General features: G+C 50.6%; 3 protein-coding genes across 7 annotated transcripts in view; 2 read left to right on the plus strand and 1 right to left on the minus strand.

Annotated features, from left to right (window-relative positions):
* VPS52 (VPS52 subunit of GARP complex) overlaps positions 1–8,837 on the minus strand; it is a 20,932-nt gene extending 12,095 nt beyond the window's left edge. The window contains exons 1-17 of one of the 4 annotated variants that reach the window (XM_007460828.1): positions 8,775–8,837; positions 7,564–7,648; positions 7,347–7,399; positions 7,088–7,163; positions 6,830–6,897; positions 6,363–6,538; positions 5,829–5,979; positions 5,446–5,546; positions 5,202–5,334; positions 4,998–5,055; positions 4,496–4,629; positions 3,901–4,056; positions 3,324–3,442; positions 2,923–3,046; positions 2,540–2,635; positions 2,322–2,429; positions 2,030–2,095 (exon numbers count right to left, since the gene is read on the minus strand). In XM_007460828.1, the coding sequence (XP_007460890.1) occupies positions 2,030–2,095; positions 2,322–2,429; positions 2,540–2,635; positions 2,923–3,046; positions 3,324–3,442; positions 3,901–4,056; positions 4,496–4,629; positions 4,998–5,055; positions 5,202–5,334; positions 5,446–5,546; positions 5,829–5,979; positions 6,363–6,535 (1,419 nt within the window). In that variant the 5' untranslated portion in view covers positions 6,536–6,538; positions 6,830–6,897; positions 7,088–7,163; ... (1 more) ...; positions 7,564–7,648; positions 8,775–8,837. Of the gene's footprint in view, positions 1–2,029; positions 2,096–2,321; positions 2,430–2,539; positions 2,636–2,922; positions 3,047–3,323; positions 3,443–3,900; positions 4,057–4,495; positions 4,630–4,997; positions 5,056–5,201; positions 5,335–5,445; positions 5,547–5,828; positions 5,980–6,362; positions 6,539–6,829; positions 6,898–7,087; positions 7,164–7,346; positions 7,400–7,563; positions 7,649–8,021 lie in introns of all 4 variants that reach the window. The other 3 variants (XM_007460826.1, XM_007460827.1, XM_007460829.1) reach the window with 3 other exon arrangements.
* On the plus strand, positions 8,529–13,880 carry RPS18 (ribosomal protein S18). 2 transcript variants are annotated; one of them, XM_007460825.1, is made up of 6 exons: positions 8,529–8,534; positions 9,438–9,536; positions 13,170–13,256; positions 13,345–13,446; positions 13,554–13,645; positions 13,764–13,879. In XM_007460825.1, the coding sequence occupies exons 1-6, from the start codon at positions 8,532–8,534 to the stop codon at positions 13,837–13,839; spliced, it is 459 nt and encodes a 152-aa protein (XP_007460887.1). In that variant the 5' UTR covers positions 8,529–8,531; the 3' UTR covers positions 13,840–13,879. The 2 variants fall into 2 exon arrangements, with proteins under 2 accessions (XP_007460887.1, XP_007460886.1); XM_007460824.1 differs by lacking the exon at positions 8,529–8,534 and adding an exon at positions 8,871–8,971 and having other exon boundaries at positions 13,764–13,880.
* A 939-nt stretch (positions 13,881–14,819) lies between these two features.
* Positions 14,820–15,817, plus strand: B3GALT4 (beta-1,3-galactosyltransferase 4; the record flags this gene model as incomplete). The annotated part of the gene is made up of 1 exon (XM_007460854.1): positions 14,820–15,817. A coding segment is annotated over exon 1 (981 nt), but the record flags the coding sequence as incomplete, so codon positions are not given.

Raw genomic sequence — 15,817 nt, forward strand, 5'->3', positions numbered from 1 at the left:
ATGATTCTAGGCCAATCATTTTTCCAAATAGAAAATAATTAGTTTCCTATCTCACATCATACACAAAAATCAATTCTAGGTAAATTTAGGGCTTACAGGTAAAAAGCAAAATTCTACAATATTAAGAAGAAAATGCAGTATAATATTTTTCTGACTTTGGGGTAATTAGGGATTCCTTAAACAAGACACAAAAATAAGGATTATTAAATTCATCAAGTTACAATTAGAAATTTCTGTTCATCATAAAACAACATAGGAAAAAGTAAAAAGGGGAATTCCCTGGCAGTCCAGAGGTTAGGACTCCGCACTTTCACTGCAGAGGGCCTAGGTTTGATCCCCGGTCAGGGAACTAAGATCCCACAAGGATCACAGAGCGGGCAAAAAAATTTCTTTAAATAAAATTAAATTAAAAAAAAAAGTTAAAAGATAAAACACCTCCTGAAAGGTATCTGCAACCTATACAATCAACAAAAGATTAGTAGGTAAATGTATTAAGAACTCTTATAAATCAATAAGAAAAACACAAACAGCCCAAGTTTTAAAAGGTCAAATGCTATGACAGACATTTTACAGAAAAGAAAAATTTATATGGTTACTTAACATTTGAAATGATGCTCAATCTCATTAGTAATCAAGAAAATGCAAATCAAGCTCCCAGTGAGACACCTACCAGAAGGGCAAAGATAGTCTGATCTATCGTTATGTTGGAGAAAATATGACTCATTGAAAATTCTTATACATTTCAGGTAAGGAATAAACTGGTCCCATCACTTAGGAAAACAATTTGGCATTGTCTCATAAAGTTGAATACTAGCGTTCTCTAGATGCAGCAAGCCTACTCCTACTTCCAAGAGAGATTCTTTTTTTTTTTGCAATACGTAGGCCTCTCACTGCTGTGGCCTCTCCCGTTGCGGAGCACAGGCTCCGGATGCGCAGGCTCAGCAGCCATGACTCACGGGCCCAGCCGCTCCGCGGCATGTGGGATCTTCCCAGACCAGGGCACAAACCCGTGTCCCCTGCAACGGCAGGCGGACTCTCAACCACTGCACCACCAGGGAAGCCCCAAGAGAGATTCTTGATAAAACTTCTGATATATCTCTGTGTGCTAAAAGACATCATTGTTCATAAAACAATGCTCACAGGAGCAAGAAACTGGAAATAATCCAAATGTCCTCTGTTATATTCACACAATGTAACATTATATTGCAGTGAAAAAGAATGAGCTACAGCCATATGTCCTAACAGGACGATACTAGAAAAATTATGCATGAAATAATCCTGTGATTCTCGCTTTTATGGCACTCAAACCCAAAACCAAATAGTTAGTTTTTGCATACCTATAGCTCTATTTTTTTTACTTTTTTTTTTTTGGCCACACCATGCGGTATGCGGAATCTTAGTTCCCCAACCAGGGATCAAACCCATGCCCCCTGCAGTGGAAGCACAGAGTCCTAACCACTGGACCACCAGGGAAGTCCCTATGGCTGTATTTTTAAAAGTCAGGGCATGATAAAGACAACATTTAGGTCAAGAGGTGCCTCTATGTGAGACGCAGGGTGATGGGGTGGGGTTTATTGCCAAGGTGTGTGGTAGGTTCATGGATGTCTATATCATTAAAAAAATACAAAAGAAGGGCTTCCCTGGTGGCGCAGTGGTTGAGAGTCCGCCTGACGATGCAGGGCACACAGGCTCATGCCCCGGTCCAGGAAGATCCCACATGCTGCAGAGCGGCTAGGCCCGTGAGCCATAGCCGCTGAGCCTGCCCGTCCGCAGCCTGTGCTCCGCAACGGGAGGGGCCACAACAGTGAGAGGCCCGCGTACCACAAAAAAAAAAAAAAAAAGAAAAGAAAATAGACCAATAATGACAGCATGTTATGAACCAAGAGTTATAACAATTCCAATTCTGTGTATCTGACACACACACACACACACACACACACACGCGCGCGCTCTCTTTCTCTCTCTCTCTCTCTCTCTCTCAACTAAACAGAACATGGGACTATCCCTTTCCTCTTCCCCATACCCCTACCTGTGTCCGAGCATTGAGCAGCTGTTGGAAACTTTCAACCTCTTTGCTGTCATCCGCAGCCCGCTCCTAAAGGAAGACAGAGGGAAATCTCTAGTTTGGGGAGAAGCTGCCCTTCACGTCAGAATATCCCCTTCTCCCCACATTTACTGTACGTAGCCAGACGCTGTGTCACTCTGCAAGAATAAAACACCAAACAAAGCCAGCATAATCTTTGCCCTCGTGGAGGTAACGGAGCAGTGGGGGGAACCCAAATTCTCCAGGGAAGGAGACAAGGAGAAAGGGCTTCAGGTACCATCAGCACCCCCAGCATCATGTCGTAGTTGTTGATCAGAAACACAAGCTGCTCCTTCCTTGAGGAGAACTCGGCTGCCACTCGGAGGACAAAATTCTCCACCTCCACCTGAAAAAATGAGAGGTGGAGGTGACAGGAGCAGGCAAGGGCCCCCACCTCACACTCCAGCCCCCTGCAGCAGCGCTGTGGCTCGGAAACCTCTCCCAGCCGCCCCTCACCTGTAGCTGGCCTAGCAGCTGCATCGTCCGTTCATTGGGAATCGTCTGATTGATGCTGACAAGAGCCGAGGAGAACTCTGCATAGCGGCGTGTGATCTGGGAGAAAGGTAGGAAGAAAAATCAAGCCAACCCCCTGGCCCAACCCATGAAACCCCCAACTCCCTTGAAGCTGGCCAACTGGTCTCTGGGTGACTCCCACCTCCCATCCCTCCCACCACAGTGCCCAACCCACCCTGAGTCTGACCACACTCCCAGACTGCCCCTCATGCAGCATGGCTAGCTGTCCAGCCAGGCCCATGGACACAACCGTGAACCTGGGTGACCCCTGCAGCGAGGCTTCCAGCCCTGCCTTTGAACAGCCCGTTACCCCTGCCCGCCCTCACGTAGTGAGGCCGCGTGTCCAGCCCCCCGAGGCGCTGAGGGTCAGTGCTGCGGACACTCTGGACGTTCATCTCCAGGATCAGTTCAAACCGTGGCCACAGCAAGGTAAGCACTTGTTCCCAGTACCTGTGGGCTTGATCAGAATCAGAGATCTGGCAAGGAACATCAGGGGTGGGGGCCAGGGGGAGAGTGTGTGTGCGGGAACCCTGATCGACGGGTGATAGCTGGTGGAGGCTGGAGTGGGTGTGAAAGGTGAGTCTGAAAGCAGCAGTACTGCCTCTAGACAGACAAATGGGAACAGGGTCAATGGTTCAGGTCAGGAGGAGCCCACGGGTCAGGGCAGGCTGGTGCAAGACCAAAGATTTCAAGGCCAGTGGGACATCAAGGACCAGAACTCAGCGACCTGTCCAGGGCAGGAACATCCCTCTTGGCTGCAATGTTGCGGAATCGGAGGACAATATGGATACAGAGAAAAACAGCAATGGCATCGTAGCAGTCAGTGAGGTAAGACTCCAGGTGTTTCTGTGATTTAGGAACAGGCAGGGGATTGGAAAAGAGTATCTGTTACTTTGCTTTTCCCAGTGGCCGTGGACAGATGCTTGTGCTCCCCCGGGGACGTGGCGCTGGGGAGGGGATCTAAATGGGAAATGCTCCCTCCTTCCCTGCCCACTGGCCACTCGGGTGGTCCTGCAGCCTTGCTCCCCAGATCTAAGATCACAAGCCCATCATAGCAGAATTCAGGGCTGAGCACCAAGGTTTAGGGGCCCCTGAGTTTTCAGGTGCTGTCACCTGTGTGTCCCCAGGAGCCTCCGGGACCCCGAGCTTTGATGGTTTCATGGGGAATCACACAGCGAGGACGTGGCTCATGCATTTTAGAATGAAGGGATCCTGGTTTCAGTAACCCCAGGGCTATGACCTCACTGTGGTGCTGACGAGAACGGGGGACAGAGTTCTAAGAGCCCGGGAGCGAGGGAGCCTACCAGGGTCATGCTGAGCGTGCGGCCCATGACTGCGTGGAAGAGGTCGTGTGCAGCCGAGCCAGACACAACAAAGAATTCACAGATGAAAAGGTATTCACGGCAGGAGTTGTCAAGGAGGGCGTAGTGCTGGCTGCGGAAGAGGGCCTCAAAAGGATACTAGGATGGAAGGGGTAAGAAAAGAGACAGACGGGATGGACCCCAGTACCAGCAGTCCATGGACACAGCTGGGAAATCAACAAACCTGGGTAATGGGAGCTCAGGAGACCCTCCCCATCTACCCCTAGTCCAGGCTGCGAAAGAGCATCCTGAACGGGTACTGAAGTGGTGGTGGGGGGGGGGCACAAGAAGATGCCGCCTCCACCTGCTGTTGCTGCTCCCATATCCTCCTTCACACCTGCCTCATGACATATCACCCACCTCTCCCCTCTGTACACCCTAAGTCAATGGTCCCAACCCTCTTATCACAGAACACTGGGGTGACTGGAGAAGGGGACTTCCACGGGCCTTCAGTGGGGGAAGGTTTGCCCTGAGGTCTGTACTCAGAGTTCTCCCGCCCCCGCCCCCAACCCCGTCAGCTAAGGCTTGCTCCTCCTACCCTCTGTTCTCCCCGCTGGGCGGTGTGGGGCACAAGGATGGGGGCTTCCAGTTCAGTGGGGGAGATGACAGAGCCCCGGGTCCCCAGAGTGAAGATGGTGTTCCTGCTGCGGAGGGATGGCTTTGAGAAGAATCGTGGCGGGTCAGAGTCAAGGAAAACAGTCACATCACAACTGTGATGGAAGGTCAAAGACTCAGGACCTCCAGGGGCCCCCAGCAGCCAGACACAGCCCCAAGGTCCCTCTTTCCCAGTTCTGGGGCCCCACTTCACCTCACATCGGTGAATGGACCCTAAGGAGCCCTCTACACCCTCTGACATCATATGCAAAACTCTGTGTCAAGATGATTTGTGCATTTTTCTGGGGAGGGAGGCCACAGCCTTGATCACATTCTCAAAGGTTTTGGTCCCACAGTAAAAGGTAAGCAGCAGTGCCTTGGAGGCTGGAGCCAGAAGCCCCCTCACTCTCCAGACCCAGCATGAGGGCCCCTCAGCTCCAGGATATCTTTCTTGGCTGTATCTTCTACACCCATTAGATCATCCTTCTCAGCGACCTCCTCATACTAGAGAAAAGAGCAGAGAGAACTGGGAACCATCGCTTCACAAAGTGCAACAAAAAAATGTCTTTTTATCCTGTCCCCCATTGCCCTGTAGCTGCCCCTCCCCACAGCTCAGGGGCCCAGGACTGCCTCTCCCTCCATGGCCTCACCTGCACCTTCATGAGCCGCCCCAGGTAAGAGCGGTAGTAGGACAGGTAGATCTTGCTCAGTGTCTCCACATACTCGTCCCTGATCTCCTTTGCGGTGGCCCGTTCGTTGCCCAGCAGGAACTGATAGAAAAACCTGGAGGTGCCAGGGACCAGTCAGTCTCCCTGATGGCCCAAGATGCCCAGCATCATGCTGGGCTGCTCAAGAGCTCCGAGGCCACCCCCAGCCCTTTGTTTGGGTGACAACCTGTACTTCAGCAGGGCCGTCTGGGGTATCTGATAGTTGGTCATTGGTTTTCTGAAGGAATAGATCTTCTGAAGGATGAACTCTCGGATCTTCGTCACTGCCTAGACATGGGGGACCAAACACAGGGCATGAAGCTGCAACCGCACTGTTCGGGAATTACTGAGGGAAGGAACAAATGTTGGATATGGGAGGAGGAAGAGTAGAGAATACCTCTTTGATATTTCTTAAGACTTTCAGGGGAACCCAGAGATGTGCTCTGCCAGGTAAAGGCAAGGTGAAGTTCTTGGGCACAGGCTACAATGAGCTTTGCCAGGGCAATTCAGGGTGGACTTCTCAGGGAGGCTGGTTTGAGTAGTCTCTAGGGTATCCACCCCCCACCCCACCTTGATCCGGAGCCGGTCGAGCACGCCTCGGACGTCTGCACAGGCCGCTGTGCCCCTAGCCTCCTGCTCTCGGACTGCAGCTGCCTTGGCATCCAGCTCCTGCAGCTGCTCCAGGAACCGGGGCTCTGTGACTGGTGCCTCCAGAATTGCCCTGGGGAGCAAGCAGGGGTGGGATGGGGGCTGAGGGAGACCCAGACACGCCTAGACTCTAAACCATACCCCTGGCATCCAGCCTCTGTCTCCTCTCCCTTCTTACACTGCATCATAGAGTCAGGACACACATACAAAGTTTTCTGTTCCTAGACACACACACCTCCACCACCCACGTAAGCCTTGGACCCCCTTCTCTATGCCCAACCCTGGATGATTCCTAATCTTTGATGCCTAAAGCCTGCATCAAGGTTAGGAAGAGCTGTCAACCCACTCATCAGTTTCTGGAAGTGATGTGGTGGAGACCCATGTGGTAAGTAGGGTAGGTTGCTCCAGCCCATCTACTTGGTACAGACATTATGTCCCTTCAAACTGATGACTCACGTGACCAGAGCAGAGGGCACCACCAGACCATCGACAAGCTCCCCGAGTTTCCCCCGGACAGCCTGGCGGTTTCGAAGCCGAATGTTCATGGCTCCTGACTGTTCCTGCAGTGTCCGGATCTCAGAGCTGATGGAGCTGAGATCACTCTGAAAAGCTCCCAACATCTGCTCCATGCGCTGGGGGAAGGTGGAAGTGTTACTGAATGGCCATAGCGTTGGTAGGGGACGAGTGGGCCACCCAAGTTTCTTGGTAAAATCTCCAATATCTATCAGTCCGAGGGTAGTGGATGATAAGGGAAGAGGTACCTGAAAGGTCACTGGCAAATAACATCAGTCATAGCGGCAACAACAAAAAAGGCTGCTGAGGTCATCCTGAAAGTGACTTTAACTGTCCCCGCCTGAGGCTGATGACATAAAGAAAGGTCCCAGAGACCATGATCTGGGCTCAGGATTATGAGGGCTACTAACCTCAAGGACAGCATCACAGGCTGTGATCTGGTTGTGCAGAGATGCTATGTTTTCACTCTCTTGGATATCTGACTCACAAAAAGTCAAGGGGCCTCACTGTGGAGATGGAGATCCTCAGACCCGCAGGACCCCTCCTATTTCTCCCTGAGGTGACATAAACCTCAGAGAGAAGATGGCAGCCCCAGCTGGGCTGTCAGCACCATGCCCCCCAAAATGCCCATTTTAATAACACCACCCTTTTTCTCTGCTGGAGGATACAATCCCGAATGGATTTCTGCTCAATCTGCTGTAGCTCCAGCTCAACCTGCTTTGAATAGTGACGGAGATCCACACCCTGGGAAGACAGAAACGTGACAGATCAGGAGGGAGTCAGTGAAGGGATGCTGGAACAGAGTCAATGAAGGACTAGAGAGTAAGACACCAAGGTGGTATTAGAAAAGCAAGAGATTGTTTTCTTCTTCTTTTCTCTGAGAGGAGGGTAAGGGGAGGGACAGATTAGTATAGTGGAAAACCTCACCGTTTTAAGAGCTTCCTTTACTAACTCATCCTCCAGATTCGCCTGAATGTGAACTGCAAATAGAAGTTCATCATAAGGGTCCATCCAGCTCCTCCCCAGCTCCATCCCCCACATTGAACATCCGCACACTAACCCCTGCCCTAGTACTTCCAGCCCTCATGCCTCTCAGGTTATAGGAACTGCATCCCCCCGCCCCCGTACCATCACCATCACTTACCATCCACTTCATCCAGGATGAATTCATCAGAGGTGATGTCCAACTCTCCAAGCTGCAACGGCTCCTGAAGACCCGAACCACCCTCCTGGAGAGGGACAGGTTAATGGGAAAGCAAGGGGGAGAAAAAAATACAATGGGATAATCACCAACCCTTCAAGTGGGGGAGAAGGGCTTTCACTGGGGAGCCATAGGTAAATACTGAGTCCAAAAATTCCAAAAGTCTCATATTGTCTCAGTCTTACTGATTGGCGCTGATGGATAGGGAATATGACCAGCAGACAGGCAACCCAGAAAGGGCAGAGGTAACCAAATGAGGAAAATTAGGAGATGCGGAGGACAGAGCAGAACCTGCAGTTGAATTTAAGATCTCTAGACTCCTGCTATCTTAGGTGTTCTATCACCATCCCTCTTGGGAGCCCCAGCCTTTCTAGAAATGCCAGCTAACCTATAGTGTTTACCTACATGCCAGGTGCCATCTTATTTGTATTCATTTGCCTAATCCTAACCGACAACCTATACAGTAGGTCTCATTTTCTTCACCTCATAGGTGTGGAAAGTGATAGCACAGAGGGACTAGTTAACTTGCCCAAAGACACACAGTGTAAGTGGCAGAAATGGAATTAGAACCCAAGCAATCTAACTCCACAGGCCATGTTCCTAGCCGTTACTCTACACTGCTTCTCTATTCTGCCCAAACATCTGGAGATTAACTGAAATCGTGGCCCCAGAACCTGAGTCTCGGCCATTCTTCCTTCCAGGAAGGTGTATGGAGAGCCAAACCGGGTAGCATCACCGGTAGCAGCCGAGCTCCCAACCTTGTGCCTACACCCAGCCCAGGCCTTTCTGACGCGAGGAGATCGGACGAGACTCTGGAGGAGAAACAGCCCTGCGTTCTCACCAGCGGGCCCTCCTCCTCGTCCATATCTGAGACTCCGGCCCGCAACACCAGCTCCCGGGCGGCTGCAGCCATGGTCGCAGCGGCGGCCATTCCGCGCAGCCTCACTTCCGGCAGCTGTCAGGAGAGTCTGTTCCCCGGAGTGGAACTACAAGTCCTGGAGTGTCTTGCACGGCGCGAAATCGCTCCCAGATATTTGAGTTAAATTGTTTGCCTCCAGCTTTTCCCTTTCAGCTCTAACCGCTTCACCCAAGTGCAAATGGGAATCGGAAGTCTTAACCACGATCTCAATGCGGAACCCTCGTTGCTCTCACACCCAAGGACTTTACGAACATGTAAAGAAAAACCGCACCGGAAGTCTTGGCTCCCAACTCAGACTCTTGCACAGTTTCCGGAAGCTCCTCATCAAGATCGCTCCGCCCCTTCCGACGGGTAGAGATATAGTGCTGGTACGTCACTTCCGTTCTCTCTTCCACTGGAGGCCTGCACGCCGCTGCTGGGGCCGTCGCCATGGTAAGACTGGAATCGGTACGGGGATCTGGCGACATCGGAACCGGGGCAGTGAAGGTCTGCTGTCAGGGGGCCGAAAATGTCCTACTCTGGGGGCCTGCAACTTTCTGTGTGGAGCCTTGGATCGCACCCGTGGAGGACGACTAAAGACATCCAGTTCTGGGGAGTGGGGCCGGAGGAAGTCATTCCCCGGGCGCTGGAAAGGTTTGGGCGTGAGTGGGGTCCTCCGGCCTCCGCCACTCAGAGTGTACTTTGGGAACGGGCAGGAGACGTGCTTCCTCCCGGAGGTTGCGTTTTTCCAAGCCTGAACACTTGATGCTCCTGCTGTCTGCAGGACTGAGGAGTTTGTTGTGTCGTGAAAACCTGACGGGGGCTTCTTGCTCTCTGTGTGACAAACTTAACCCTCGTGTTTGAGGTTACGGTTTAATGGTAGTTCACGGTGTCTAATTTCTCCCCGAATCTCTGTCAGTCTCTAGTAATCCCCGAGAAGTTCCAGCACATTTTGCGAGTACTCAACACCAACATCGATGGGCGGCGGAAAATTGCCTTTGCCATCACTGCAATTAAGGTAAAGTAGGATAAGGACTACTTGGGTTGTAAGTGAAAGTTGGGTTGTTAACAGTTGAGCTTTCGTTAAGGCAAGGTGGAGGAAGTCCCAACCAGATCACCACATCTGCTGGGTAAAAAAAGAATAGTTAAGGGTGCAACTAGTCCCCTTAACCGCTTAACAATATTTGCCCCAAAAGGTAAGTGATAAAAGCCAAAGAACAGTCTCAGGTCAAGCCAATGTATTTCACCTAGGGGATGGGGAATGGGTTTGGTTGTCTACCTGAATTCACTAAAAACTTCCTGGACCATCAGCCATCAATCAGCTTGTAAGGTCCGTGCTAGATTTGGTTTCTGCCGCTCTGCCCCAGTGCATCATAACAGCAACTCTTCCTGGGAAATGTGTATATCCTAGGAATTGGATTATTGTACATTTTGAAGGGTGAGTAGAAATGCCGAGAGATTCTAAGTTGGGAGATGGGAGGTGTCACTATGTCATGACAGGACACCATTATAAGTATTTTATAGATATGTTGTTAATTTAAAACAACATAAGCTTTTCTTTATAAGATCCGTCGCATTTACTTTTTCATTCTGTAATTCAAGGAGCACAGCTTTCATACTTAAATGGTACATATGAAGACTGCTTCCTTCTGTTCTGTGAAACTAGTAAGGCAGTGTGAAATACAGTACAGGCTTACCTCATTTTATTGTGCTTAGCAATGTGTTTTTTGTGGCAGCCCTGTCTCAAGGAAGTCAGTTTCAATAGCATTTGCTCACTTGGTGTCTCTGTCACATTTTGGTAATTCTTGCAAGATTTCAAACGTTTTCATTACTGTGTTTGTTAACGGTGATCTGTGATCAGCGGCCTTTGGTGTTACTATTGCAAAAATATTTAGACTTGATGAAGACTCAGGTGATGGTTACCACTTTATAGTAATAAAGTATCTTTTAATTAAGGTATGTATGGGGTTTTTTGAGATATAAGGCTATTGCTCCCTTAATAGATTACATAACTTTTACATGTGCTAGGAAACCAAAATATATTGTGTAGCTCCCTTTATTGCAATATTCACTGTTTGGCATGGTCTGGAACTGAGCCCACTGTATCTGTGAGGTTGCCTGTTCCCTTTTTAAAGGCTGTAGATGAGATAGTGAAAATAAAAGATGAGCATGGTTAGTAGGATACTTCTGTTAAACCCTTCCTCTGCGTCTTTGAAATTAATTAGTTTATTTGTTACCTTAAGTATGTGTCAACCTTTGTAGTCAGCTTAAAACAGTTTAACCAAAGCAGTTTCCGATACTTAATGAGTATTTTGATAAATCTCTGTATTAACTTGATGCCCTACTTATCACTGGGAAAGATTAGATTTAGACAGGTGCTAGGGCCGTTGCTAATTGTGTGGAAAGTCAGCCTTTGCTGGCTCTTCCTCTGGTGAGACAACTGAAGCTTGCTGGTGGTCTTTGGGGGGGGCAGTTTTAGCTATTATATATTAGTGCTATTACAAATGTTCTAGTACATGTACATATACATTCTTAAAGAACATCCATCTACATTTCTGGTAGGTATATAGGACATGTATATGTTTAGCTTTAGTAAATACTGCTAAACAGTTTTCCAAAGTGGTCGTATCAATTTACCCTTTCTACCAGAAGTGTATGGGAGCCCTGTTGCTCCACCACCGTTGCAGATGGTCTTTTGTTAATGATCTGGAATGTAGGGCGGGGTAATACTTAGAAATTGGAAGAAAGTTGCCGGGGGAGGTTGAGTATAAGGAGGGGTTCCTCAAAAAAATGTAGTTAGAGGAGCAAGGTTAACTGGCCAGGGAAAGGTGAAGTATTGAAGTTGGCACAAGCAGAAGAGGGTATTTGCTGAGAGGTAATACACACCTGCAAGGTTATTCTGTGCCATGATCCCTTTGTTGTTTTGTTTCCATTTGTACACTTTTCCTATGAATATTCCTTAAGGCTGGTTGTTCTGCTCTTTCTCTAAATCAGGATGATAACTGTTGTCTGTGGATTGTTTGGAAACATGGAGGGGGTTGGAATTGGTCACAATGACTGGGTTTCAGAGACTAGTATGAAGTTAGTATCAACTCCTGTTATATGCTCCAGGCCCTTGAGCTACAAAGATGAGAAAGTGATGATTTCCTGTAGTGTACTCTTCTGGATGGAGAGAATAAGGGTGGTCTGCTTGGGGCAGAGTAAAGGGGATCTGTGGGTCTAACTTAGGAGGTTGGCAAGCCAGAATCTAAATAGGGCCTTCAAAAATCTTAGCTTGACAGCAACTTTTTAAAAAACTTGTTTATGGAAAGTTTTAAACACTTAAAAGTAGGAAGGGCTTCCCTGGTGGTGCAGTGGTTGAGAGTCCGCCTGCCGATGCAGGGGACACGGGTTCATGCCCCAGTCCGGGAAGATCCCACATGCCACGGAGCGGCTGGGCCCGTGAGCCATGGCCGCTGGGCCTGCGCGCAACGGGAGAGGCTACAGCAGTGAGAGGCCCGCGTACCGCAAAAAAAAAAAAAAAAAAAGGTTAGATTTAGCAGATAAAGACTAAAGAATCTATTATAAATATGTTTAAGGACTTAAAAGAAGGGTTGGTCTTAATGATGGAACATGTGAGAATGTCAGCAAAAAAAAAAAAAAAAAATAGAAGGAAGAGAAAGTTTGAGAGACACTTAAGATCCTAGTCTCTTCCAAATCAATCTGGTAATTTGACTTCCTGGTCACTTTCTTACAGAGAGGAAATGCCATCTATTTCAGTTTCCTGGGGCCCTTGTAACACAGGCTTGTTGGCTTCAAACAACAGAAACTTAATCTCTCAGTTCTGGATGCCAAACAGCCTTGGTTTCTTTGTGTTAGAGCTGCATCACTCTAGTGTCTCACCTCTTATCACATGCCTTCTTCCCTCTGTGTCTGTGTCCTCTCCTTTGATAAGAACACCAGTCATTGGATTTAATCCAGTATGACCTCATTTTAACAAACTATATTTCAAAATAAAGTAACATTTTGAGGTTCCGGATGGACATACATTTGGTGGGACACTATTCAACCCAACACACAGTCCTTCACTATCCAAGTCTATTTGGCTTGTGAATTCAGGTGGCAAGGAGTACCAGTGGTGGTGGTGATATGATGTCACTGATTTAAGTGTTTGTTTATTTTGATCTTTGATCTCTTTTGATCTTTGGGCAGTGACCTGCCCAAAGGATCATGGCCCATGGCCCTTAGACATCGTGAGCAACTGACATTCCTACCCCTTAATCAACCCTATTAATTCAAAATACCCTAATCTTGCTGCCTTGGTGCTACATCAGCTCTGAGGGACATCAGCTTCATTCTCCACGATGCAGAAATGAGGAGGTGCCATTCTTGGATGCTGCTGTATTGTCTTAACAGCAGCATTTACAACTATGTCCGTATGCTGGGCAATGTGGGGAAAAAAGATTCTGCTTTCAAGGGGTATATGCCCCAAGTTCTCTGGTCCAGCCCTGCCTCTGAACAAAACTTTTTCTCTTAATGATTAGGCTTTGTATCTGGAAAAGTATAAGGCATTAGGTTATTTTAGGACCTACCTTTCTGTGCTTTTTGAATCATGGGTTTATAAAGGAAACCCAAAAAATCAGACTCATCCGACTCTGAAACCTTTCCTCAGGGTGTGGGGCGAAGATATGCTCATGTGGTGTTGAGGAAAGCAGACATCGACCTCACCAAGAGGGCAGGAGAGCTCACTGAGGATGAGGTGAGGACAAGGAAGGGGGGCTGGGGGTTGGGCCTATGGGGAGGGAGCGGGGAGACCAGCTGGACCTGACCCTTGTCCTTCCTGCCAGGTGGAACGTGTGATCACCATTATGCAGAATCCACGCCAATACAAGATCCCAGACTGGTTCTTAAACAGACAGAAGGACGTGAAGGATGGAAAATACAGCCAGGTGTGTATTAAGATGGGAGAGATCAGAGAAAAGCAGGGTGTCCAGTTAGAATTGGTCATAGGCCAGGGGGTAGAACAAGCATACCTCACCATCTCCTCTGTATCCAGGTCCTGGCCAACGGTCTGGACAACAAGCTCCGTGAAGACCTGGAGCGACTGAAGAAGATTAGGGCCCACCGAGGGCTCCGCCACTTCTGGGGGTGAGTGGGGTGGGGGTTCATCTCTGCCTGTCCCTAGACTCCCAGGGAGTTCTCATGCTCTTTTTCCAGACGTTTGTATGGTATAAGACCTGTAACCCTTCTCTTTTCTCACCTGCAGACTTCGTGTACGAGGCCAGCACACCAAGACCACAGGGCGCCGTGGCCGCACCGTGGGTGTGTCCAAGAAGAAATAAATTTGTGGGTGTTGTCTGTTAATAAATAGTTTATACAGTTATGGCTTCCTTCTTTATGGTTCTTTGCATTTTTCTGGAGACACTAATAGGGAACATATTCTCACACTGGGCCCTGTTGGTCATTTTCCCTCCTCCTTGATTTCCCCACTCAGCTGCCCAGACAGTGTCCTTGGTCTTGGTTAAAGCTATGCTGTTGCCACTCCCCACTGCGGGAAGCAACATTTTACTTAGTGGTGCCCTGCTCTCCGGGTGGGTGGGAGAAAGGGCAACCAACACGCTCATCCTCGAGGAGGAGCCCTCGCGATTTTCAAGACTAGGCTCCCTATTGTTGGCTTGCAGGGTGTTGAGGCTTGTGTAGGTAGTTGAGCCTAGCCGGTTGCCGCTTAGGTGAGTATTTCCAGGTCTTTACCACCCTAGGTTTCTGAGAGTTGAGGGGAGATGCTGATTTTGGTGACCCGGAAGAGCTGAGCGGCAGGGAAGGGTGGGGCGCATTGTTACCAGGGAGCCGTTGCCATTCCGGCTGCACACCGTTCGCCTTCTGTGCCCGAGGCCCGCGGGTCCAATTCCATTCTTGCCCAGTTTCGGGGAAGACCCCACTTGTACACCACGCTCCCTCCCTCTGTATTCTGCTTGCCGCGCGGCTGCGAAGCTTCTGACAGGGATGCCGGGGACGCGCAAGCCACGCCCTCCCAGAGAGAGGGGCGGGACTAGGCCGCTGCCGCGGACGGGGGAGGTGACTGGTGAAGCGGAAACCCGCCGGCCATGGAGGCAGCCCTCGGCGGCCGAGACGACAAGGTAACCTCCCCTCAGCGGCAGCCATGGGCCCCGCCGCGCCGCCTCCCGCGCCGGCACCTTAGGGCGCTGGTACAGGCCGTGCCCTCCGCCCGCCCCAGCCTTGGCGTGACCGGTTAGGGACCCAAGTGTCCTAGAGCTGCACTCTCCGCCCTCTAACCGCGTTCCATCTTTCCCTCCAGGTCCCTTCTGACTGCGCCGCACCATGCGCCTCAGCCTCTTCCGGCGCCTTCTCCTGGCCGCCCTGCTGCTCGTGATTGTCTGGACGCTCTTAGGGCCCTCGGGCATCGGGGAGGAGCTGCTGAGCCTCTCGCTAGCCTCCCTGCTCCCAGGCCCGGCCTCGCCCGGGCCACCCCTGACCCTGCCCCGCCTCCTGATCCCCAACGAGGAGGCGTGCGGTGGTCCCGGCCCGCCGCCCTTCCTGCTAATCCTGGTGTGCACGGCCCCGGATAACCTGAACCAGAGAAACGCCATTCGGGCCTCGTGGGGCCGGCTGCGCGAGGCCCGAGGGCTCAGGGTGCAGACTGTCTTTCTGCTGGGAGAGCCCAGCTGGGGCTCGCGCGGGAACGACCTGGCGCGGGAGTCAGCGGCCCAGGGGGACATAATGCAAGCGGCTTTCCAGGATTCCTACCGCAACCTCACTCTCAAGACCCTCAGCGGGCTGAACTGGGCCAACACACACTGCCGCGTGGCCCGCTACATCCTCAAGACCGATGATGATGTGTTCGTCAATGTCCCCGAACTGGTATCAGAGCTGGTCCGGCGAGGAGGCCGCTGGGAGCAATGGGAAAGGGGCATGGGGCCCCCGAGAAAGGCGAGAGTTGGAGATGAAAAGTGGGAAGGAGGCCCCACCTTGGCGAGCCAGCCCGTGCCTCTCTTGTACCTGGGCCGTGTGCATTGGCGGGTGCACCCCTCTCGGACACCAGGGGGCAAGCACCAGATATCAGAGGAACAGTGGCCTCCCACCTGGGGCCCCTTTCCCCCCTACGCCTCAGGCACGGGGTATGTGCTATCGGCCTCTGCTGTGCAGCTCATACTGAAGGTAGCCAGCCGGGCACCCCTTCTGCCACTGGAGGATGTCTTTGTGGGGTTAAGTGCCCGACAAGGAGGCCTCGCCCCAACCCACTGTGTCAAGCTGGCTGGTGCCACCCACTACCCCCTGGATCGGTGTTGCTATGGGAAATTC

This window comes from Lipotes vexillifer, unplaced genomic scaffold, assembly GCF_000442215.2.
Source record: "Lipotes vexillifer unplaced genomic scaffold, Lipotes_vexillifer_v1.1 scaffold921, whole genome shotgun sequence".
NCBI classification, from domain to species: Eukaryota; Metazoa; Chordata; class Mammalia; order Artiodactyla; family Lipotidae; genus Lipotes; species Lipotes vexillifer.

Coding starts and splice junctions, on each gene's coding strand:
- RPS18 (XM_007460825.1), top strand. Junction 9,537..13,169: donor TTGCCATCACTGCAATTAAG/GTAAAGTAGGAT, acceptor ACCTTTCCTCAG/GGTGTGGGGCGAAGATATGC. Junction 13,646..13,763: donor GGGCTCCGCCACTTCTGGGG/GTGAGTGGGGTG, acceptor TCTCACCTGCAG/ACTTCGTGTACGAGGCCAGC.